Source organism: Sorex fumeus, unplaced genomic scaffold, assembly GCF_029834395.1.
Source record: "Sorex fumeus unplaced genomic scaffold, SorFum_2.1 ptg000024l, whole genome shotgun sequence".
Classification (NCBI taxonomy): domain Eukaryota; kingdom Metazoa; phylum Chordata; class Mammalia; order Eulipotyphla; family Soricidae; genus Sorex; species Sorex fumeus.
In genome coordinates this window covers 17310689-17336856 of record NW_026606081.1, presented here as the reverse complement: position 1 = coordinate 17336856, position 26168 = coordinate 17310689, and the positions used below count along the sequence as shown (strand labels likewise).

The following is a 26168-nucleotide window of genomic DNA, read 5'->3' as shown; positions in this document are numbered from 1 at the left end:
AATCTCCCAAATAAGCATTCAATCTGGATAACTCTTGGGAAAATATGTTCTAAAGAGCAAGTTTGGTCCCTACCAAAGCGCATAGTCCTCGGGAAAACCCCTGAGGGTCTGGGGGAGATTTTCAGTGTCCATCTCCTCGCCGTTCTAGAACATCTAGATCTGGGTCGAGAGCGGCTGGTGCAAGGCACAGCCCTGGGCTGGCTCCCGGCAACCTGGACTGTGGCCACTAAGGTGTGTGGTGGTGGTGAGCTCTGCCCTGAGAGAGAGGAGGGTAGGAGCAGGGCCTGGCTCGCCCTTACTAATCCCTGCAGAAACACAAGCAGAAGGACGTATGTCAAAAGATCTGCGTGTGCTTCTTGCCTCATGAGGAAAGTCCCCATGAGTTTCACAGAAGACAAACAAAAATTAAGGAGAACTGTGTTGCAGGGGAACTGCATTTATTGATTAAAATATGGATTACAATTTTTATAGTCAGAGAGAACTGCATTTACTGTGAATCTGAGTGAAAAAGAATAGAAATAACCCCAAATGAGAAGTCTTATCTGACATCATCCCTCCCTGGAGGAGAGTCGGGAAACTCACGGATACAAAACAACCCCGTCCCCCAGAGCACCACTGCCACCCCTGAAGCTTCAAGTGAGCCCTGTTCACCCCCTTTGGTTTCCTTACATTTCTCTGAATTTTCCAAATTTTCAACTTTTACCTAAACTTTTCAGTGCAATGGTAGTGAAGATCCCTCCAGAAAAGCACAAACGTGAATAAAACACAAAATCCCAACCAGATCCCCGGTCACTTGATGGCCCCCTTGCCAGGGCCACCCCACCCTTGGGGACCACCTGCCTGCCTGCAGCCGTGTCTGCCAGTCCCTGTAGCCTGGCCATGAGGGGACCCTACTTCTGAAGGTGAGGCGCTGCTGCCCACCCCCGGCCTGCATTCCCATGCTCACGCCCTCAGTGTTCACGGCCCCAAAGAGCCGCGCAGAACTCAGTCAGCACTGTCTCTGCGTGGGGGAGTCGGCCTTGCTCAGAGAGCCTGACCGGGCCCCGGAGGGTCATAGCCCAGGGCCACTGCTCTGATTTCCTCCTCTGTGAAGTCCCTTCCTGACCTTTGCCTCCGTTTTATTACAGAGGTGCCAGTGTCTTTCCCACGCGTTTGCTCTAGCTCTTGCCGTTCGGATTTTGTTCAGGAGCACGCTGTTTCTCTTTTGTCTTGTGACTGTTTCTTTAACTCAGAAGAACTGCAAAATGGATTCCCTGTCATAAATCCAAAATAAACGCGACAAGACCTGGGCACAGAACCAGGGGGGAGATGCTGTAGTTCTGGAATCTTGTATTTAAATGCCCTGCCCTTCTGTGCTGTTTAAGGCTCCATGCCTTCGAGTTTTCAGCAGACGGCTTCACCCAAGGCCACGCTGAGGTTCTATCTGAAGGGGGAAGGCAAGCAGCCCAGTGGTCTGCACAGACACCTCAGGGTCATCATTCACGAGTCTCAGACCCCAGTGGCAGGCAGGGCAAATATTTGGGGGACTGAAAGATTACGTATCAGCAGCCCCACTGTTTCACTGTTGTCTGCCAGTCATCAACCAGAAGCAAAGAGCAGAATCATTAGCCAGTATTAGGGGCAGCTCAACGAACACAGCTGTACCACCAACACAAAGCCAGCAATGCGCCTCCATAGGCCAGGGCGGCCGCCCCACATGCTAGTGTCCACGGTCCCACAGAACATCTTCCTGAACCAAGGGAGCCCCAAGAGCCCCACAGACACAGGGGCCCAGACACATGGATACAGGGGCCCAGACATATAGACACAGGAGCCCAGACATATAGACACAGGGGCCCAGACACACAGACACAGGGGCCCAGACACAGGGGTCCAGACACACGGACACAGGGGTCCAGACATATAGACATGGGGGCCCAGACATATGGACAAAGGCCAACTAAGTGGCCAGGGGTTTCTGCTCCTTGATTTTGTGTGTGTGAAAACAGAAAAGGGAACAATTGATTTGTCTAAGGGACCCAGGAAAACAACTGAGAGTTGGCACTCTTTCCCAGGCACCAACCTTGCCTCGTTTCCCAGGAGAATGGGTTTTTGTTGAGGTTTGTGTTGTGTCTCTGGACGGGGTGAATGTAGCAGGCTGTGAGTCAGTCCTGGACACCTGCTTATAGGGTCCTGGGGCCCTCGCTCTCCTCTCTCTCTCCCTCCATTTCTCTCCCGCCATCTCTCTCTCAATGTCTTTTTTTCTTTCTCCCCCCTCTCTCCTCCCTCTCTCTTGCTCTCTCTCTCCCTCCCTCCCTCTCTCCTTTTCTGTCTCTCCCTCTCTCCCTCCCTCCCTTTACCCCTCCCCCCCTCCTGTCACATCACTCCCTCTACCTTCGTCACCCCCTCGCTCCCAGGAGTCCTGGCAGCAAATTCTCCCCACTTTCCCCTTTGTTCTGAGCCATCAGGATCGTGGTGGTCTCCCTCTGGGGATCAGCAGGCTTTGCCACTCATCTCTTTATTCCCTCAAGAAACTCTTGCAGGATGGTTTCTACCCAGCCAGATGGGCAGACACAGGCTTTGCCTTTGAGTTTTTTACAGAGAGTGAGCCAGAGACCCTGAGTCAGCCCATGGGGTCAAAGGTCTGAGAGCAAAGGCAGAGGGAAGCCTGGTGTGTGGGGAGTGGCCGGACATGGCCGTGAGTGCCCTCTGGGCAAGCAGGGAGGAGGGGAGCTGAAGGGAGGCTCGGTAGGCTGGTGGGTGAGCCAAGACCCCGAGACCCCAACCGAGAATCCAAGAGAATGGAGCAGTGAGCGCTGAGAACGAGAAGGAAATAATTCCTTTGCTTTTCTTTCTCTTTCCTGCCACTTTCTTCCATCACTGTCATTTAGAATAATCAGCCCATGGGCAGAGAGCCATAGTGCACAACCGGTTGGCCCCCATGCAGGCCCAGACCTCGAGTCCCCGGAGTCATTGGGAGCCTCCTGGGGACAGCTGAGTAGGTTCAGGCAGCCCTCAGGGGTGGGAACACTAGCCCAGCTCTGAGCACTGCCAGAAGGGCACCAAGGGCTCCTGAGCATGGCCCAAGAGGTCCCCACACTCCCAAATAAAATGAGCGACCCATGAAAGGACACAGGAAACTGCTCAAACTGCCCAGAGGAAGGACTTCGAAGCCACGTTTTGCTCTATGAGAGGTTGTCCAGTCAAAGGAACCGTACACAGAGATTGTGTGTGTGCACATCTCAGTCTTGTTCTTTAGAGCGTAGGGGAGTGGCTACGTCCCAATGTTATCGAAATCATTGCATAGACATTAATGTGTCACACAGGCAGATGCTTATTGAATAGTTGCCCAAATTTACCAACTATGGCTTCATTTGTGTAAGTGTATATGCACGTAGTGCAGAGCCAGGAGTCATCCCTGAGCATACCTGAGTGTGACCCAAAAAACAGAAGGGAAGAAAGGACACAGAAATGAGATACAGTGCAGCAGAGAAAGCGTGTGCATCTGAGCTGGTGTGCAGATTCCCCGGGCGTCAGGGAATGGGCACGCAGAGGAAGCAGAAGGATCCTATTCAAGAGAGGGCGGCTTCCTAGAACGACGAGAAACTTTGGCTCCCTGACTTCATGGAGCCCGTGTTCAAAACAGAATCAGTAAAATAATGTTTCCACTCAGGTCCCTCGGATAAGTGGGGAATGGAGGAGAGTTCCAGAAGATGAAAGTGGAAATGCAGGTGGTGGAGAGAAAGCTCAGGGCTGAAGGCACTTGCCTTGTGTGCAACTGACCCCAACTTGATCCCTGGCATCAAGCAGTCTCCCAAGCACCACTTGGAAGAACTCCCCAACATTCGCCCCCCCAAAAATGGAAAAGTAGGCACTAGTCAGTTCACAGAGGCATTGATTTTTTTTTTTGGGTCACACCTGGCAATGCACAGAGGTTACTCCTGGCTCATGCACTCAGGAATTACTCCTGGCAGTGCTTAGGGGACCAAATGGGATGCTGGGAATTAAACCCGGGTTGGCTGTGTGCAAGGCAAATGCCCTACTGGCTGTGCTATCACTCCAGCCCCAGAGGCATTGATTTTTAAGCAGAGCCCCGGGTTCAGTTTCTGTTTTGGACAGACTGTTCCAGTAACTTGATGAAGAAGGAATGTAGGAGCCCAGAGCAGAAGAAAGGACAGTAATCAAGTGCTTTGTTCAATAACCCAAGCCAGGGCTGATTGATAGGAGCCAAACCCAATCGCCAGCACGACATCTGGAGACCTAGGGTCTAACCCGAGGTTTCCTCTGTGTGTGTGTATGTGCGTGTGTGTGTATGTGTGTGTGTGTGTCTGTGTGTCTGTGTGTATGTCTGTGTCTGTGTGGGGGAGTGACAGTGAAAGTCATGAAATGCAGAAACTGAAGTTAATCTCCCACATGGCAACTGTCCAGAAGGAAGAGGAAGAAGTTAGGGGAACGGCTTCTCCTGCTGTCCTCCCTCCTTCAAGGACCTGCAGGGTCCACCCACCCACTTGAACAGACCACTGACTCAGAGCTAGCTCTCTGCTTATGTCACACCTTTAATTTCTACGATTATGGTCAACCCATGAGGGGTATACAAAGTCATCTTAAAAGACAGGGATTTGCTGTTGTCTTGAGTGAATCTGTGAAAAGTTAGAAGTAATGAATTTTAGAATAAATCTAGAAGGAATGAATCAAATCAAAAATTCATTCATAAAATCAGGTAGGAAAGTAAATTCGCCCCCATGCAATAGTCAATGGATAGCTGGATGGTTAAGAAACACAAAAATTCTAATCAAGACTTAAATTTTTACCTGTCCACTGTCCTCCCTGTTGTTCATTGATTTGCTTGAGCGGGCACCAGTAACGTCTCTATTGTGAGACTTGTTGTTACTGTTTCTGGCATATTGAATACGTCATGGGTCACTTGCCAGGCTTTGCAATGTGGGCGAGATACTCTCGGTAGCTTGCTGGGCTCTCAGACAGGGGCCGTGGAATTATATCCAGGTCAGCTGTGTGCAAGGCAAATACCCTATCCGTTGTGCTATCACTCCAGCCCTAAATTAGTTCAGAATTAAAGTTCCCAGCAGAAAACATTCAAGCCATGGTGCACAATTGTCTGGCCCCAGCTCAGGCCAGAGCCACAGGCCCCAAAAGTAACTGGCATTCAGGACACTTTCAGACACTCACAGAAGTGGGTAGCAGGATGCAGAGAGAAGCTGCTTCCCAGAGCACCTGAAAGCAGGGATGCTTCTCCTCCAGTGAGACCTGCTGTTGGGACGAGATGTGTGCTCCTGATGGGGAGACTTGGGGAGATGAGGCGTCAGTCTGCCCAGGCCCAAGGGACAGCTGGGCGGACAGAAGGGCCACCAAAAGCCATGCCACACCTGTCAAATTCATTAGCACATTGCGAGCTCTAGGTGCCTGCTTACCAGGAGTACAGAAGTTCTGGATGCCCCCAACAGGCCACCCCAGGTCCCAAGGGCAGCTTTTCCGAAGGCGGCAGCAGCTCCACAAACCCGTCTGCCTTCCAGCGTGGGCGCGGTAGAATTCCCAGCGACTGGCACATTGTCCCAAACTCCCACCAGGCAATGGAGGTCGCAGAGTGGTACAGCACTTGGTTTGCATGTAGGGGACGTGGGTCCAGCCCCCAGTATCACCAAATGAACAAAGCAAAAGAAAATATCCATGAAAACCCGTGTAAGGTTGAAAAAAGAAAAAAGAACGCCTTCCTTGACTTTCTAGATGCGTGGCCATGCAAGCGTCCATCATTCTCCCAACGTGGAAATAGAGTTGCACAGGCCGGGCTGACTGCAGAGTCCTGCATACTGTTAGATAATAACGAGTTCAACAGTGAGCGGGGAGGGACACCCACTTTTAGTGAAAACCATGTATTTTGAGAAGAAAATTTATTAGCTATAACCAAAGTGTCACTCACATTGCTGCTCAAATTCACTTTACAGAAAATTTTTTTCCTGAGTTTTATTTTTTTGGGCCCTGCCTGGCTCCGTCAGGGTTTGTTTCTGGCTCTGTGCTCAGGGGCCACTCCCGGCCTCCTTGGGACACCCTCTGTTGTACCGGGAGATTGAACCCAGGTCAGCGATGTGCAGAGCAAAGTTCCCTACCTGCTGTCCAATCTCCCTGGTCCCCACAAGGATTTTACAAGAATGATTTTATTAGATATTAATCATAGTATTTCAAAAGATGTAGGTAAATCTACCCCTCAAAAAAAGGGGGGCCAGGGAGATACCTCAGAGGGTGGGAACATGGGCCTGGCTGGCAAAAGGCCCTGAGTTTGACCACTGGTACTACCAGACACCCCAAAAGCCCCCATGCACTGCATTGTAGGTGTGTCCTGGGTGGTCTCGAGCACTGTGGGCTGTGAGCATCACTGGCCCCAAGGGTTGAAACTTCTGGCCTCATCCAGGCTTAGATTCACTATGGGGGACCCTCAGACCTGCTGAGAACACCACTTGGGATACCTAAAATCTAGACAAAAAATATCATTACCCAGATGTTCCCACTGGTTGGGCAAAGCAGACTCCTATCTGCACAGTGTCACTGCACAGAGTTTTCTGAGTGTGCTGACCCCCACAGGGACACAGGGGCCTCCTCACAGCCCTCCATGGCCTCTTTCTAGCAGAACTGCTTGCAGCAGACCCAACAAAGTTTGGTAGGCACCAAGGATGGTTGCAGAAAGATATAGATTCTCCGCTATTATTTGTGAATCCGAGAGCAAACTGACCTAGTTAGGTTGCTATGGATACGGTACTCCTGAACTTAGCGATATTCCCTGAAGAAGAGGCAGCTCCGCTCGACAGAACGCAGAAAGCCAGTAGGAGTCTCAGGTCCGGGAGGGGAAGAAACGGAGATGGTGAGCCCGCTGGGAGAAGATGAGGATTTCCGGCACCACCTCAGCACGAGTGAAGGGATGGCCTCCGACGGGCGCCAGGACCAGCTTTTCGAAGTCTCTCGACTGCTTCAGTGACTTCGACAAAGCCAACTCTTTGCAGCGGATTAAAAGCACACTTCCCCAAGTCATCCACCAGGAATACTTTTTGCCTCTAAACTAAACAAGCATTGCGTGTACTTGGAGTCAGCAGATTGAGCTTTCGGGACAAACGAGTTCCTGCCCAAATGAAACCTAGGAGAAATGGAAAAGAAAACGCTATGGAGGTAGAAGAACAGAAGAGCGTTCCTTTGAACTAGAGTCTCTAGGACGCGACATACACTCCTACGTGTACAGATAATACTGTGGCGTGCACATGTCAGGCTCAAGTATTAGATTTCCTTTTGCGGAACATGTGTCTGAGTTGATCGTAATTATAATTACGAATGAAATAGGAATTTCACAGCCTTCAACTGAAGTTCTTAAAAATACTGGTAATTCTAGCTCAGGAGTAGATATTAATACCAATTATCTCCAAATTTTAGGAAACAGAGATGGGAGAAATTGGAGGGGCTCTGGATAAAGAACGTCTCTGAATTCTCCCTGGAAAATGAGAAGCTTGTTGCTCTGTATCAGGTGTGTTGACCGAGTGACTGTTCTATTGGAATAATTGAGAAATTAATTCTGGGAGGTAGCAAACAGCTAGAATTTGAATCTCGTGATATGCCTTATGTCATTATAGAGGCAGGTTTCAAAATTTCGACAGAATCTTTTTTCCCTTTTGTAGATGACTTTGACCTAACTAGACTACCCCTAGCACTTGCAAAGACTCTCCTCTTCCCAAGATATGTTTCCTCGTGCCCCTCCCCCACAACCTTGAAAATCTTGTAACAGATGATTCATTACCGCTGAGACCAAGGCCCCAGTGTGATCATATGTCATAGCTAAAATTACACGAGTCAAGAGAATAAAGACATCGGAAGGTTTCGCTCCTGCTGGCCTTGTCCCATCCATTGTCTGCTGACAGCACCATTATGCCGAGGCATGGCCAGTGCATGAACAGGAATTGTGGCTTTCAGAAAGCGTCATGGGGGTTATAAAAACACGGCACTGAGATAGCGGCCCCCGTGAACAATTTATAGTTGAATCGGGAACTCCTGGGGGGGTGGTGTGACATCCTTGTCATGTCACCAATGCATCACTCGGAGGAGGTGATATTCTCTGGTTTCTCTCCCTTCAGGAGAGAATGAAGGGAGAGAAGGCCCTTGGCCGTGAGCATCAGGCAGGCAGTGCGGTCAGACTCGGGCAGGAATGGGTGGGCTGCAGTGCCTCAGCTGCTCTGCCGACCCCACGGGAAGCAGCCTTGGAGCTCAGAGGGGTCGTGTGTGCACAGAGCCCCTCCACCGTGCTGGCCAGGAAGGGGGGCATGTTTCAGCTGAGAGGACTGAGGATGTTTAACTGGATCTCAGAGCATGACTAGAAGTTACAGAATGAGGAGGATGAGTCCAAATGAAAAGGCAGCAGGGGCGAGAGAGAGCAGATTCCGGAAGGCGCCCTGGACCCCCACGAGCTTTGAAAAGATTGATCTCGGGGAAAGTGTGTGTGCACTGCACACAGCTCCATGTGCTTCCGTGTGTCTCTGCCCCTGGATGCCCTGGTGGCAGGCAGACAGGGTACCCCGACGCCCGGCCCCACAGGAGACCCCAGCACTGGCCCTGCCCACCGCAGTCAGGAGAGGCCTCCGCTCCCCCGCCGGCTGGTGCTCCCCACTGCCTCCCCAGGTTTCGGGGCACTGTGGGGTCTGGGCCAGCGGCTCTCTGCATGGTGACATCTGTGCCTCAGCCCTGTTAGCACATCAAACCAGGCCAGTGTCCAATTTTACTTTTCTTAGCTTACAGGTTTTTTTAAAAAAAAAAATTAATGAATCTCCGTGAGAGACTCAGTTACAGACTTACAAACTTTCGTGAATGTTTTAGTCATACAATGATCCATCCCTCCATCAATGCCCATTCTCCACAACCAATGGTTCCAAAGTCCCCCCCCCCACCCGCCAGCCCACCCCATCACCCCAGTTTCTGTGGCAGGCACACTCCCTCTTACTCTCTCTCTTCTTCTGGGTGTTGTGGTTTGAAATACAGGCATTACGTGGCCATCATGTTCAGTCTATAGTCTACTTTTAGGCATCTCCCATTCCGAGCAAGCCTTCCAAGTATCCTTTACTTGGTGGTCCCTTCTGTATCTGAGCTGCCTCTTCCCCCAGCATGTAAAACTGGCTTCCAAGCTGTGGAGCAATCCTCCTGGCCCTTATGTCTTCTATCCTTGGGTGTCAGTCTCCCATTTTGTTACTTTATATTTCACAGAGGAACAAAGGTATGCGGGTCCCAGGGCTGAGATCTCCAAGCCTGCTCGGATCGGGGCTGAACATCCTCCACCCAGATCCTCCATCTTCCAGTAGGCAGAGGTCACACCTACCAAGTGCCCCCTGGCGCCGTGTAATCCCATCAATGGCCAAGACCCAGAGACTATAAAACCCAGCTCCCCGAATGCGGCTGCGGACATCTTATTATCTCATTCCTCTGCCCCTCTCAGAGAGCCCGGCAAGCTACCCAGAGTATCTCGCCCACACTGCAGGGCCTGGCAAGCTCCCCGTGACATATTCGATATGCCAGACACAGTAACAACAAAGTCTCCAATGGAGACATTACTGGGCCCGCTCGAGCAAATCGATGATCAACAGGAGGGCCTTTACCTTTTTTACCTTTACTTTGGAAAACCTGGCAGGCTACCAAATGTAACCAGCCCACACGGCAGAGTCTGGCAAACTCCCCGTAGCATACCCAATATGCCAAATACCAGTAACAATGATCTCATTCTCCTAACCCTGAAAGAGCCTTGAATATAGCACTTTTTAAAATCTCAGGGCTAGGACGAAGGAGATGTTACTGGTGCCTGCTTGAGGCAATTGACAAACAACAGGATGATCATTATTGTGATATTCCACAAATGAGCACAGCTTACAGTTTTTAATGGCCCCTGACAAGGGTTTCGCAGGCTGTGTCCCCGACCCCTCACTCCCCGCAGACATGGCACCCTGTTGTAATCTCTGGCAGTACACTCGGGGATCAGGTGAGCACGCGCCATCAGATCCTGTACACAGACGTCTATACCACATTAGAATATAATGAAAAAGTTCTTGACGTGAGTCAGAAATGCTTATTTCACATCATAGTGAACGTGCCCTTAAAAGCATATATTGAAAGTACATTTTAAAAAGACTATCAATTATCTTAAATAAAAACCATTGAATAGGACCAGCTATATATAGCTGTCTGTATAGTGGGTGAAGCTTTGTCATTTATCTTTTAAGATAATTATGCAAATTGTATTCAGCCCCCACACACTTTTTTTTTAATCTCCTCTTCCTCCTCTACCAGCCTTGTCTAAGGAGAGTGAGGCTCAGTTTGGAAAGGGCAGCGCAAGCCTGGGTTGTGAGGGGCCGTTGACGACACACGAGAACGGCCTCCTTAGGGGCCCCTTTGCTTTAACGAGGGCGCCCAGAGCTCCCCGTGCCTCCCCGCACGCTCCAAGAACTTCCCCTGGAGAAATCTAAACCGGTTCGAAGAAAACAACTTCATGGATATGAATGGGAGGCGCCCCCTCCCGCAGTCCTTCCTGCCAGCCTCGCCCTGGCCTTCTCTGTGTCCAGCCGCTCCTTACCTCTGCCCTCTGGCTGTTCTGAGACCACAGGCCCTGAGCAGCCTCATCTCCTGGGGAGCAGGCAGTGGACAGTGGGTATAGGACGGGCAAGGAGAGGAGGAAGGAGAAGGTTGGCCCCGGGGCCCCTCCTCTGCTCTCCTGCGGGAAGAACCCCCCTTCTGCAGGAATGCAGATGCCAACGGGGGGAGACTGGGCCGAGAGCAAGACGAGGCCCTAGGTGGCCCTTAGGACCATTGTGACCTTCCTGCTGGGAGCAAGGCCCTTCCCCCGGGGCCCTCGCCCCATCACCCTCCGGGACAGGAGTCCAGCACCCAGCCACACCCGCCTTGCAGGTGGCAGCTCCGGCCCCCACCCGCGGCGGGCACAAAGGGGTTTGTGTTTGCTCGGGCGGTGCCCAAGGCCCTGCTTTGCTTGGCCAGGAGCGGGGCTGGGCTCTCAGGTAACAGGTGCAGTTTCCCTGCAGCGGGAGTGACCTCATCGGGGCGGGGCCAGGCTGCTCACAGGTGGCAGGCACTGCCAGGGAAGCCCAGGGCAGCTCGCCCGGCCCCAGCCAGACCCCGCCAGCCCCATGGAGCCCAGAGACCCCGCGGGGAAGGAGGGCCTGGGTGCCCGGAGGAAGAACCTGCACTTCCTACGGCTCTACATGCTGGAGCGGCGCAAGACGGACACGGTGCTGGAGGGCAGCGCCCCGGGGGAGCGCTCGGGGCCCCTGAGGAGGACCCAGTCGGACAGGAGCGAGTACAGTCAGAAGCTGCAAGGTAACCCAAGTGCGCGTGCCCGGTGCATGCAGTGTAGGAGGAAAGGAAACGCCGGCTCATAAGCCACAGGGCAGCTTTGGGGGGTGCCTCAATAGGTAAAGAACATTTCAAAATTGTTCTGGTCACGTCTCCTTGCCTCGGGTGAGAATGATATTTTCTCCACTTCCTTCCCTTCCTCCCTTTAGCCCGTAAGTGGGAGCAGATGAAGGAGACTGGGAAGGGCTGAGCGGCACGGTTAGTTGGGTGACTACGGTTAGGTGGGTGATGGCTCTGGACAGGATGAAGGTGACGGAGGGGGCTGCAGGCTCAGAGCCCAAAGTCCCCAGGACAGGGGAGAGTGAGGACTGGTCCAGGGCTGATTGAGAATCCCAGGGCTCCTTCCTCCAACAAGGGGCTCCCTGGCAGGGGTGCTGCGCATGCTTGCAAGAGATGGCTTTTGAGGAAATAACTTCATTTTACTTTGTGACGGCCACCAGATAATGTTACACCGAATCTCTCATCCCCATCCACCATCTATTTCCGTTCTCCTTTTAAAGGTCACTTGCTGTAATCAACTTTGATATTGATATTGTGCACTTTAGAAACAAATGGATTCAGTCCTTTCTTTTGGCATCTCAACCTCCTCCTCCTCCTCCTCCTCCTCTCCTCTTCCTCCTCTTACTCCTCCTCTTCCTCCTTTTGGTTTTTGGGCTACACCCAGCGATGCTCAGGGTTTCCTCCTGGCTCTGCACTCAGAAATCACCCTGGCATGGCTTGGGGATCATATGGGATGCCAGGGATCACATCCAGGTCACCACATGCCAGGCAAACACCCCCCTGATGTTCTATTGCCCCAGTCCACCCCACTGTATCGGTGATATTTCTGATGCCCGATGATATTCCTCACACACCTGAGTGCCAGGTTTCCCCTGCCACATCCGTCACACGCAGAAGGGGAGCAACAATATCCTTTGGGAATCTTCACATTGGCCATACCTGCACAGCCACTCTCAGTGATCTGAGGGACCACATCCGGCTGCGCTGAGTGGCGGGAAGATTCAGCTCCAGGGCTCAGGCTCTGGCCTCGCACCTGGCAGCATGCACGACCCTGCTGGGTCACTGCCTGCCCACCAGGCACATTTCTAGGGTCACTGAGTTCTCATTCTGTGCTGACCTGCTCAGATGCTATGCCAGAGCCATCCGGAGCTGAAGGCGGCCAGCAGGCTGGGGCCAACGGGCAGCCTCTCAGAGTTCACCTCTTTCCCCCAGACACCCCAGAACAAAGGTGGGGACCCGAGAGATAATACAGGGTTCAGTGCTGCCTTGCAGGCACTGATCCGAGTTTGATCCCCTCACCATATATGCCTCCCAGCCCAGGAGTCAGCCTGAGCACCCAAGCTGTGCCCTGCACCCCGAATCCAGTTCCAGGCTTATGCCTCAAGAATCTTCTAATAAAGGAGGAAAGGATATTGTTTCATCTTTGAAATTAATCGTGCTGATGACAGTAGATGCGTCAAAAAGAACGTGCATTTCAAAGTCACCAACCTTTAACTTCCAATCCTGGCGCTCCAATATATCATCTCTAAGACTTAGAATAAAGTCCTTGAAATTTGTGGAGATGGAGCGACAGTTTAGCAGGTAGGGCATGTGCCTTGCACTCGGCCCGCCTGGGTTCAATTCCAAACATCCCATGTGGTCCCCTGAGGAGGATCACTGTCACTGTCCAGGTGGGAGTGAGTCCTGAGTACAGGGCCAGCAGTAACCCCTGAGCACAGTGGGGTGTGACCCCCCAAACAAAAACAAAACAAAGCAAAGTCCTCAAAATTTGAGCCTCAGTTTCCTTATCTGCAAAAGTGGGGACGTGATGCTTGAAATAGATATCACAGCTGAGGGAAAGGAATTAGATAATCTGGTGAAACACCCTGTGTGTTTCTGACACAGTAAGTATTAATGAATAGTAGATGTCATAAATTTTATGAAAAACGGATACTTTACAGATAGAACAGGATTTCCCCCTATTAATCAATCTAAAGACACTAACCTATACATGTACCTCATCTCTTTTCTGTACTTTGATGAAAAGATCATATAGAAGCACGGGAGGAGCTCCTGCTTTATTCTGAACAGCATGCTAAATTCTGCCTAAAATTCCCAAATTCAGCGTCTTTGGGGTTCCGATTTTTTATTGGCATAAGGTAAATGAGAATTGCCATTTTGATATTTACTTCTTAACAGGACGAAAAAGTCAAGTCTGTGTTCACAGCATAGCAGGTGTGGGTGGGCCACCTTGTAACGGGGATCAGGTATGGATGGGTCACCTTGTAATGGGATCAGGTGTGGGTGGGTCACCTTGTAACAGGGATCAGGTGTGGGTGGGCCACCTTGTAACGGGGATCAAGATCATGCAATGGGCTGGATTCTGCCGGGTCTGACTGTGGCGGGGGGCCAGACTCACTGGTAACCCATGGCTACAGAAAAGGCTCAGGGAGAGTGGATCCCACGGCCACACTGAGTCTGGGCTAATTTTTTTTAATCCATACCTATTTTTGCTTATTAATTGTTGCTGCTAACGCAAATCACAAAGCACAGCCCTCATTCCAAAGAAGTCGGTAGGGCATCCTATTTGGCAGAGGCAATTACAACGCTCTCATCAGGAAAGGATTGATCGGGGCCTGGAGGACACTTGCTCTGTCTGAGGCTGAGTTAGAACCCCTGGGTGTTTTATCCCAACACTAAGAAAGAAAAAAATATTAAGGCATTGATTATCTATTTTTATTCTAACCTAAAGTGAACCACTAACCTGCATGAACTTGCTACGAATGACATTTTAAAGGCTCAGATAACAAGTTGGACTTGGTCCAATTGTGGAAGTATTTCATTTGCAATGGTTTAAGACGACAGTGATCTAGAAGTGGCGGAAGGTAGCCTTGACCCTGAGGGTTTAGGGCTCTCTCAAAGGCCTTGGGCTGACAGTGGAATCAAACAAACTGCCAGGCCGCCTGCGTTTCTGTTGGGATACAGCAGGTCTTGTTCCCTTTGGTACCAACCCCTCCCCTCCCTGCTCTACACACCCTTGGTACAAGGGCAAGTGCCTGGATCTGTAAGGTGACACCAGTACAAATAAGGTGCATTCCTAGTCTGAAGGGCAAATCTTTATCAAAAAGCAACTTTAAAACTAAGCATTTTCTGCCCCAATTGATAGAGAGAAACCAAAAAAACAGGCATTATTTCATTCTCCTTCTCAGAAAGTTTTAAAGGTGTGAGTCTATGGGCGAGTCTCAGAGTGGAGAAAGTTTGAATTATTCCAGGAACACACTGTGATAGGGAAACTCACTGTTGTCCGACATGATGCTGGTCACGTGATCTTCTTATAGGTGACAAATGCAGCCTTGAACTGTGCTCTTTCACCAGAGAAAGTACAGGTTTGATTGAACCTGGGGTTTCCACATATAAACCATATGCTCCAGTCTTCTGAGCCATCTCCTCAGCCCAATCTGGGTAACTTTAAGAATATGATGAGAATACGAGACTGATACCTAAGGACAGTAGAGACAAGGGCCAGGAATATCACTCCTCGGTTGGAAGCCTGCCTCATGAACTGGGAGCGAAGGCAGCTGGGATAGAGAAGAGATCACTAAGTCAACGATGGTTGGAGGGATTGTTCGGGATGGGAGATGTGTGATGAAAGTAGATAAAGGATCAAACATGATAACCTCTCAGGGTCTATATTGCAAACCATAATGCCCAAAAGTAGAGAGAGAGTACGGGGGAATTGTCTGCCATGGAGGGGGGTGGTGGGGTGAGGTGGGTGTGGGGAGGGATACTGGGGATATTGGTAGTGGAAAATGTGCACTGGTGGAAGGATGGGTGTTTGATCATTGTATGACTGAAACTCAATCATGAAAGTTTTGTAACTGTAGCTCATGGTGATTCAAGAAAGAAAGAAAGAAAGAAAGAAAGAAAGAAAGAAAGAAAGAAAGAAAGAAAGAAAGAAAGAAAAGGTTTGTCAACACCTGAGAGGGGAAACCAAAATCAAGAGGGAGGGAAGGTGTGAGCGATGGACAGAAGAGTAAGATCAAAATGAAGAGTCAGGTGAAAGGACTGTTTTTGCGATGCCCATCTGTGAACTGGACGGGAAGGTCACTGTGCCTGTCCAAGGATGGCTGTTGTGGGGAGCCGCCCCCGGGAAAGCCAGGAGGCCCTGAGGAGCGCTGCCCTGTCCATTCTTCCCTCGCCAGTGCAGGCCTGACAGAGTGGGCTGTTGGTGGGGGCAGCAAGACCACAGCCAGAGCTGCTCGGGCAGGCCCTGGGGCCACAGCGGGCCTCGACCTCACAATGCCAAGCAGTACCCTACTGCGGGACTGGCCCACCTGACCTCTCCTCGGGTGCCATGCCTTCGTGCCCCTTCCTACACCTGCTCCATTGGCTGCTGCCAGATTTTCAAGTCATTGCTGAAACGAATCAGATCTTTATGAGACTCAGTCAAATTTTGTTTTCTGAGAAGCCCCCAAAGAGATGAGAGTTGGGAACTGATACAAGATCTTCACGAGGGGGAAGGAAGACATGGCAGGAACTCTCAGAAGCACAGGGGAAGGTGGGAGCAATAACATGTCACTGGGGGTGACTGCAGTTCCTGTTAAAAGCACCAGTCTTCCTCTGCTGAGGAAGCAGGGAAACATTTATGGCAATGAGGTCCTTGAGACAGTCCTTAGACGAGAGGAATGAGGTGAGCATCTCCCTGTGGCAGCTGTTCAGAATGAGTAGCACCTGTCAGGGTGTGTTTGGGGTATGGCATCCTGAGTTCCCCAGGCCACAGAGCCAGGACTTGAACTCAGAGTCTCTAAGCGTTGGCAGTGGGGTGCATATGCCCCATTGTCTGGGAACGTGTTAGTCTGTGGGAGTCTGTCAGTATCAGAAGCGGAGCATTTGATCGCCACAGGGTGCGTTATGATGTGATAACATTCTGCTGACCTGTCTCTCACTTTGGAACACTCTTCCTTGGGGTTAACGTGGCATTCACCTGCTGCAGTGTTACTGTTCAAGAACTGGGTCTTTCTGTGCTGTTACTTGTCAGAAAACAGCATTACAAAACTGCCCTTCTCGAATAAGATTCATGATCACCAGTTCTCACTCTTTCTTTTATTACTATTTTGACACTATATTTTAAACTTTTTGTCCACTGTCATTTATATGCATGTCAATAAAACGAAATATGCATCCCAGGACAGAAACCCCTGTTCTACAGCCAAAAGCGTGGCTGGTGCAGCTGGTGTCTGTGTTTGCAATGGTAAGAAAGGAACCGCACACTGCCAAGGGGCCGTTCTTCCTCTCTGGGGAAGGGAGGCTTCCAGAGCATTCTGTGAAGTCAGCCGAAAGTAGTGTCACGATCAGTGCTTGGTGGCAGGTTGTTCTGAACAAATTCTGCGATTAATGAGAGGCCGAAGGAAGACCCGGGGCAGCGTGGCTGGAGTGAGCCCTTGGCTACCCACTGTCCACTACCCACTCACCCTGAAGGTGAAAGCTACGTCCTCGAGGGTCTGAGCCCGAGAGCCCCTGGCGGTCCTTAGTGAGGGTCTCACAGAGTCCACTTTGGTCCCCCTGTGAAACAGCCGGTCTTGATACTGTTTCCCCCTTCCGTGCCTTCAGTTTATTTGAGCAAAACCGTGGCTCCTCTTAAGAGGGACATGCTCCCCTCCCAGATGAACAAATACTTTTAGATGCCTGGGGAATATAGCCAAACTTGTACAGCCGTTACACACATGATCTGTCCACAAAATTTGTCCTTTTTTCTTTTGCTTTTTGGGTCATGCCTGGCGATGCACAGGGGTTCCTCCTGGCTCGTGCACTCAGGAATTGCTCCTGGTGGTGCTCGGGGGACCATATGGAATGCTGGGAATTGAACCCAGGTTGGCTGCATGCAAGGCAAACACCCTCCCGGCTGTGCTATCGCTCCAGCCCCACACAAAATTTATCTTTACCCTAAACTCACATAGAATGAACAAATAAATGTTCATTTAGAAAACAAAAGGAAAGAGCCACTGAGTGGTCCTCTTGCCCATCCCACTCCCTCCTCCCCTGTCCCATTCCCTCCCCTCCATCCTGGGTCCCTCGTCCCACCCCCCCTTCCCAGCTACCTCGTCCCCCCATCCCAGGTCCCCCACCAATACCCCATTCCCTCCTCCCCTCATTCCATTCTCTCCTGTGGGGTTGCAAGGTTCGCCCCTCTCTGCACTAGAGCTGCGACCGCCACCCCTGCCTCTCTCATGCCACCTTGCCTCCACCAGGCACTAGATCCTTAGTAATCGGTTCAATCTTTCCTGTCACTAAAGTGCCCACCTCACACCAGCTGAGATTTCCCTCTGTGTTTTCCTTGCTGAATTGTTAGAACCTGAAACAAGGATATTCTGATTTGACAGTTCTCGGTCACACAGTCTTGTGCACACTGTAGGACGTTAATGCCACCCCCTTCAGCAACACACCCCTGCCAAAAATGACTCTAGACACTGCTAATTGTGCTGCGGGTAGTAGGGGGGATGGGTCAAAAATTATCAGTTAAGAACAATCAACCTAGAGCAAGGCCTGGCATAAGAAACACTCAATAAACATATGTCGAATGAATGAATATACGGGTAGCACTATCGCACTGTCCTCCTATTGCTCATCGATTTGCTCGAGTTGTCCCAGTAAAGTCTCCATTGTGAGACTTGTTGTTACTGTGTTTGGTATATTGAATATGTCACAGGGAGCTTGCCAGGCTTTGCCATGTGGGCGAGATACTTTCGGTAGCTTGCTGGGCTCTCCGAGAGGGGCAGAGGAATTGAACCTGGGTCAGCCTCGCCGGCCATATGCAAGGCAAACGCCCTACCACTGTGCTGTCGCTCCAGTCAAAATATTGCATTCCCAACAGCAGAAACAACAAAAGGATAAACGAGCCGAGCCAAGTTCCCTTTCTATTCAGGGCATTGCAGCAGACTTCTTCTTGAAGACCTCCAAATAAGGACACTTCCAGAAAGCCCCTATTTATTTACCTCCTAATTGTTTGGTTTGTACAATGCCCATCACTCTAGGAACCTATAAATTCAGATCAGTGCCATATTAAGCGTTCCGCAAGCCAGGTAAGCTCAGTTACATTCCATTTTGAAATATACTCTCTGCAGCAATTAGCAGTCAGAGGGAATAAATCATCTGCCCTTCGAATGAGGATAAAATCTCTCTCTGCCCCAATGTTTGAGCTTTCAGATTCAGGGCCGTGAGGGGCCATTCCTTCATATTTTCACGTCATCTTTCACCAGCTTCTCTCCCAAATCTGTCAGGCATGCAATTACTCTCCACCTCGTTCTCGGAGGCCCATGCCATTCATCTCTCAAGAACTCGGGTTTCCACTGAAACTGCTGAAAGATTTTCTGGCGTGAAATCAAAGCAGAGGGACATGGGGCAACGCTAAGCCAAGGGTATGGCAGCGTCTGGAAGCAGGAAGGAGCTATAAAACGGAGGGAGGAGACAGCTCTTGGGGCTGTGCTCAGGGTCCACTGGGAAGAAATCCCAGGGAGAAAGAACAACAGGGCCTTCTCCACCTCAGGGAGGATCCTGGACAGGTCAGACACGGTCACAAGTCCTGACTCCACCTCTTTTTTTCTTTTTGGGTCACACCCGGCGATGCTCTGGGGTTACTCCCGGCTCTGCACTCAGGAATTACTCTTGGCAGTGCTCGGGGGACCATATGGAATGCTGGGAATCAAACTGGGGTTAGCCAGCGTGCAAGGAAAACTACCTACCTGGCTGTGCTATCGCTCCAGCCCCATGATTTCACCTTCTTACTATTATTAAACTGACTTGCTCTGAAACTACTTCCTCTCTCTCTCCAGGGCACATGGGCAGGCACTTCCCGTCCTCTCTCCTGCCCTCTTTCCTGTGGCCCTGCTTCCTTTCAGTGGCTCCTCTGCTGCCTTGCCACTGCTTGTCCTCCTTCTCCCGCAGTGACCAGATCACGCTCAGTTTTAGCTCCCGACTCCCTCTGTTCATTCTCTGTCCTCTTGGTAACAAGATGAGGCTGAGTTTCCCTCACCTCTGCCTTGTCCCTCCCCACAGCTCCCGAGAGGGGGCCCACCAGGCCATGAGCATGGTCCTCTGTCATCTAGAATTCCTCAATGATTTCTCACTCTTACAGATTTCAGATCCTTCGGGGCCTGTCTCCCGACAGCTTCTCTAGACTTACCCTCTCTGGCACCTTTTCGAACATTCCTAGGGAAGTCACTCAGCGCTCCTCTGGGGTCTGGCCTTGCTGCCCAGCTTTAGCACAGGGCCCCCTTTACTCGCCTCTGTCTTTGTGCTGCTTGAGCGGCCAGTTCGCTGGGAGCTTGGCTGCCGAGCTGAGCTCAGCACAGGTCACAGACTGCTGTAATATTTGTCAACCAGTTTTCAAAGAGTGATTGACATTTCGATTTTTGTAGGATCTCTCTCGGCTGATTTTCACTCTGGTCTTTAGCTCATCTAATCCAGCTGCGGTATTTGGATGACGCGACTTTAGCATTTCTGAGCATTCACACAGTTTGCATGGGGCCACACATGCTCTTTGACTCTTATTTGATCAGTTTACTTAAGTTTGATTAAACGGACACAGTGACAATGGAAGCAAAACTGAAGAGTTGTGTTGCTGTTGAAGAGAGCACTGAAGAATTGAGTGTTTGGGCTCAGAGCTGCCGGGCAGGAAAAGTCCAGTTTATCCTTGGCTCTGGGGTCACACCTGGTGCTGATGAGCTCGGGGGTGCAGGGCTGGGAACCAAAGTCAGGGTCAGGCTTAGACCAGGGCTTCGCTCTACCATACGAACGACCTCCCTGTCCTGTCCTGCTCTGTCCTGCCCAGTGACTGATAATCCACCTTCACTATCAGATTATAATTTTTTGAGAGAAAAGGCTGTTATTTTTCTTCATACGATGCATGAAGTATAAATTATAGTAGTAGTAGCTCAAACCTAGCCCATAATTTAAAATTTGATTCAATATACACATTTATAAAATGGCAAGTATGTAAAAACATCAGATTTATAAATTTTCATTGTAGATATTAATGATTGTGATGAAGTGATGTTGGGGGTGACCCCTGTGCTAACTTATCTTCGTGTTCTCTACCCAGGGTCCCTGAGGGTCCTCAATACCTGAGGATGGGACGTGTGTGCCAGCTGGGCCTGGACACCCCATGCCAATGTTACATATGCTGTTAGGCTAAATCTTAAGCTTGGTCTAGAGATATCTGAGCTTCAATTTTTCCTTAGAAGAGGTGAAATTTTGCTATAACTATGGAAATAAATATCCATCATGACTCATTTTTAGTTGCTGATTAATATAACATTAGTTAGGAAGCTTAATCTAATTGAATACACAAGGGCCTTGGATTAAAACCCTTTAATAATAATAATAATAAGTTTGTGCTTTCACAGAACATATAATCCATTTTATGATCTTCCTGCTTTTTTTTTAGCAATACAAGCTCATTTTTTCCCCTTTTTTGGGGGGGGGTCACACCTGGCGATGCAAGGGGTTACTCCTCGCTCTGCACTCAGGAGTTACTCCTGGTGGTGCTCAGGGGACCATATGGGATGCTGGGAATTGAACCTGGGTCAGCTGCGTGCAAGGCAAACGCCCTACCTGCTGTGCTATCTCTCCAGCCCCAAGCTCATTTATTTTTATTTATTTATTTTTTTACTGTAGGAGTACTGCTATTTATTCAGTCATTGGTTAGGCTGATTGAATTGGGCACAAACTCCACCTTACTTCCCCCCCCTTTTTTTTTTTAATAATTTTATTTATTGAATCACCGTGAGAGCAGTTACAAAGCTTTCGGGCTTAAGTCTCGATCATACAATGAAGCACCCATCCCTTCAGCAGTGCCCATTTTCCACCACCAAAAACCCTAGTATACTCCCCATCCCACACCCTCCCCCTACCTGTGGGGCAGATGATTTTCACATTACTCTCTCTCTACTTTGATTCTATATTTGTATTCAATATTTCGACACCAGACCCACCATTATTATTTGGGATTTTACCCCAACACTCAGATCTGCTGAAAAGGCAACAATAGACAATTTGTTTCTCATTGTTGGTTATGAATAACATATGATGTCACATGGCTGCAGTAGTGGCTGTGAGATTTGGAATTCCAAAATTTCAACAATTAAATATGGAGGGATTTCTGCCCAAAACTGCTGGATTCTGAGATTTGTTCCTGAGTCACTGGGATCATGGCTGTTAAGCAGCTTGATCAGGAGCCAGAGAGGCCGTTTGTGGGCGGCAACTTGGGATCTCATTGCGGCGGGGAGGAAAGGGCCGGCTCCACCTCCATCCCATGAGGCCCTGTGTGTCTCATCACTGTGGGCCCAAACCTGATCGTCCTATGGCCTCTGGAGGTTGGTGGCCACCGAGCCACCAGGGGAAACTTGGCCACGGCATGAAACCTATTCCCACCTGGGGTGGCCCAGCACCAGTAACCTACTGCAGGGACCGGATGCATTTCTGCCAAAAGCCTCTGGATTCTGAGACTTGTTTCTGAGTCTCTGGTATCATGGCTGTCAATCAGACCCGATCAGGAGCCAGAGAGGCCATTCGTGGGCGGCAACTCGAGGTCTTTTTGGGGCGGGGAGGAAAGGGCCGGCTCCACCCCCATCCCTTGAGGTCCTGCGTGTCTCATCCCTGCGGGCCAAAACCTTACTGTCCAATGGCCTCTGGAGGATGGTGGTCACCGAGCTGCCAAGGAGGAGCAGGCAGAGGGACAACACCCTTTCCTCCCTGGGGTGGTCTGGTGCCAGTAACCCATTTCGGGGACCAGACTAATCTCTGCCAAAAGCTGCTGCGTTCCTAGATTTGTCTCTGAGTCTCTGGGATCATGACTGTTAAGCAGTTCGATCAGGAACCAGAGAGATCGTGCCTCCAATTATATAGCTGAGCAGGAGGTGATTTGTGGGTGTGTCTCCCACATACCTAACTTTTGGCCATTTACTTTCTTGGTAAACTTTGCTCCCAAGTATTTGGGGTCTGGCCAAAGGCACAGCAGCAATTTTGGTGTATCTGGAAGTCTGAAGGCACCATCAGGCTGCTGATGCACTCGCCTCACAGATTGACCTGCTGGTGGCACCATACCCCCGATCTTCCTGTTTTTTTTTTTTTTTTTTTTTTTTCACTTTCTTGGGATGTATTTTCAGTGAATTGCTGAGGCTAATTTGCTTCAAGGGAAATGGGGAACGAAGTGGAGCTTAAACTTCAGGGATCTGTGTTATTCCAGGCAGCATGCAAGGGCTCTCAACACATCCGCAGCTGCTGGTGTCTCATGCTGATACCAGCTCAGGGATCACAGGCACATGGAACAAGTCTTCACTGTGTAGTTCTTCCTGGAGCAGCCTGGAAGTGAGGAAGGTGATTTCCTGATCGATGTTCAATCTCTATCCCTCCTGGGGACATATGCAGGGGAGAAGGAAAGCAGGTGAAATTGCTCAGAACCAGATCTGAAAAGCATAGCAAGCAAAGCCTAGTCATAAAAATAACGGCTGTTTTTTTTTTTCTTTTTGGGTCACACCCAGCAGTACTCAGAGGTTACTCCTGGCTCATACACTCAGAAATTCCTCCTAGCGGTGCTCAGGGGACCATATGGGATGCTGGGAATCAAACCCGGGTAGGCTACTGTGTGCAAGGCAAATGGCCTACCCTCTGTACTATTGCTCCAGGCCCCTACAGTTGGCATTTTTTGAGAGGCCTCTGTGCGTAAGACATTGAGTGAAGCCTTTTCATACTTTATCTCAATTCTCACAACCTTCTGGCTTGTTAATGCAGGGGTAGGAGCCAGACAGTCATGGGCTTGGCTCCTCTTGCCTTACTGTGATGCTCACCCTTTGCCCCACTAAGTTTTGGCTTCTTTATGTGTGAGGAAATACCACAGACCTAGAGATCTTATGAAGACTGAAGAGCAAGCCCAGAGCAAACTCAGTGTTCAGTGTGAGAGGACTAGAACCGTCACATCCTCGAGTCATTAACAGCACTCTTGTTCCTGATTCCCTTCTGCAGATGGAGTAGGCCCAGAAGTCACTTCCAGATTCCTGATTTAGAGCAGGCAGGAGGTGTGTTACCTGGTCTTATCCATAACATACGTTTCTGATGCCAAATAATTTGACCAAGGTAACAAGATAACTAAAGGGAAGGTCATGGGCCTACTATATTCAACAAAGCGTGTCATGGTCATGAGAGAAGCGTCAGGTGGTGGAGGGAGAGTCCAGGTCTCAGAGCCAAGTCTGTGCAGACAGAGGTGAGAATCCTGATCTTTTGCACTCAGGAAGTCCCTGGATAGGTTCCTTTTATGATCACTATATTCAGTACTCTAGAAAGAGCGGGATAGACACAGAAAGATTGCATTCATCTGGGGGACATAAAGTAACAAAATAGGAGACTAACACCCAAGAGTGGCCGAGATTAGTACCAGGAATTTTGCTCCATGTCTTGGAGGCCAGCCACACGTGCTAGGGGAAAAGGGAGCTCAGATAGAGAATGGAGCACCAAGTAAAGGGTGTTGGGAGGATCCTCCCAGGATGGGAGAAGCATGCTGAAAGTAGACTATAGACCAAACATGATTGCCACTCAATGCCTCTCTTGCAAACCACAACACCCAAAAGGAGAGAGAGAACAAAAGGGAATGACCTGCCACAGAGGAAGGGTGGGATGGGGGTGGGATGGAGGTGGGGAGGGATACTGGGACCCGTGGTGGTAGAGAATGGGCTCTGGTGGAGGGATGGGTACTTGATCATTTTATAACTGAAACCCAAGCACAAAAATTTGTAAGTCTATAACTGTACCTCATGGTGTTTCACTAATAGCAAAAATAAATTAAAAAAAAAGAATTAAAAAAAATAAAACAAGTGCTTTATGTCTAGTGTTCTGAGAAAGATCAGTGACAATGCTTTTTAAGAACTAGAATAGGAAGTTTATAGTGGTCACTCTTATGGTTTTTCAACATACCCTGACCAGTCTAACTCTAGGAAGAGTGCAGGATGTTTTACCATAAACAAAATGTGGTCTGTACGTAAAATAAATCATCATTCACCTTTACAAAGGCAGCAAGTTCTGACACAGGTCTGTCATGAATCCTGAAGAAGATATGCTAAATGGAAAAGCCAGACCCGGCCAGGCAGAGAGAGCCTGATTTCACACTTACAGGAGGACCTTCTAGCAAAGGACAGGCAAATCCTGGAGAGGGTGAAAATGCACCTATCGCTGCTAAATTGGACACTTAAAAACAGTCAACAGGGTGTATTTTTTTTTTTAAACGTTGGTTAGATGCCACGAAGTAGGTGGCAGTGCCTTAACCGTATGCGTGTTGCAGGCCGAAGCCTCTTCCATCCTTGTCAAGGGGAGTGCTAACCTTCTCTCCTTTCCTCATACAACACCAGGGTGTATTTTTAATGTGTATTTTTCACCAAGGAAAGAAGGGAAGAATTAATATTCCCTCTCTATGAAGAAAGCAGTATTAAAATGACTGAAATATCGCTGCCATGCTCATGGCTGCTTTCCACATGTTTGGGCGAGCCTCGCCCATGAGAAAATCTACTCCTGGCCGAGAATGCAGATGCGCAAATTCTCATACTTTACATCACTAATATAGCAAGAGTAGCAAACCACATTTTATGGGGTTTAAAGTAGAATGCAACCAATCTTGAGGGATATATATAAGCACACAGGTCTCAACAACATGTTGCTAATCTCTTATAGAAGGCCTTAGTGGCTACTGGATGAAAAACAACCATCTTCACACACTTTCCTCTTAGAAACCATTTTTTTTTTTATTAGTGAGACATCATGAGGTACAGTTGTAGACTTACAAATTTTTGTGCTTGGGTAAGAAACCATTTTTTGGATAATTTTTAGCAGATTATTTATAACAAGCAATACGAAATAAATTATTTTGGTTCTGCTTCGGGGGGAAGGGTTTGGGGTTCGGGATGGAGACATGGTGGTGGGATTGGTGTTTGAATATTAAATGAAATCAAACATTGTGAACAACTTTATAAAAATAAAATGAAAAAAATGACTGAAGTGACAGCTTCAAGATAGGCTCTGGGTCCTCAGTGACCTTTTTGGTGCTTTTTGGCCCTTTCTGGCCAAGCCCAGCCCAGAAGTCACTTCCAGATTCCTGCTTTATAGCAGGCAGGAGGTGTGTTACCTGGTCTCATCCACAACATACGTTTCTATTTGGCAGCTGAGTATTAATAAGAGTAGATAGCACTCAAACCACACTGCCACAGGAGAAATAATATTGTCAAGGCCCCAAGAACATTCTTATTATACGTGTTACCTTGAAATAACATCTTTGCTTGGAAGTTGATGCAGTGAGCATGTGGCCCATGATAGAAACCACGCTAAAGTACATTGGTCATGTGTGCTGCACTTGATAAATCATCCAGCAGCCTGTGAGATGCAGGGATGTAATTAACTATGAAGGTCATTCCCCACCACAGTCATACCTGGAACAAAGATGAATTCACTTATGCTCTTTACTCGATACTCAAACTCCTCACTGCCATCAGCTTTCCTTTATGTGTCGGCTTCAAAACTCTCTTACAGCCTTTTAAGAAGAGCAGGTCCGCTTTGATTACTCCAAACCCAAGTCAAATCCATTTCAGATTTTATTTATTTCTAGTCCCTTCTGCACCGTCCCTTTGTCATGGCTGATGTGGTTGTCGCCGGCGCTGGGGGCTGCCTGCCTGCCCAGCCCGGCGCCCATCTTTCTACCTGAGGTGTTTTGGGGGGGTTGCACCCCTCTCTTTTGCCTACACACGCAGGCAGAGGCAGCAGCCCAGAGCTGGAACTTT

General features: G+C 49.5%; 1 protein-coding gene and 1 non-coding gene across 2 annotated transcripts in view; one reads left to right on the top strand and one right to left on the bottom strand.

Annotated features, from left to right (window-relative positions):
- The first annotated feature begins 11150 nt into the window (after positions 1–11150).
- The window catches only part of ARHGEF38 (Rho guanine nucleotide exchange factor 38), a 71817-nt gene continuing 56799 nt past the window's right edge, over positions 11151–26168 (top strand). The window contains exon 1 of the mRNA XM_056114390.1: positions 11151–11340. Coding sequence (XP_055970365.1) covers positions 11151–11340 — 190 coding nt within the window. The remainder of the gene's footprint in view (positions 11341–26168) is intronic.
- Positions 24621–24746, bottom strand: LOC130023827 (U6atac minor spliceosomal RNA). Its single transcript, XR_008792497.1, has one exon. It is a non-coding gene; the product is annotated as a U6atac minor spliceosomal RNA (small nuclear RNA).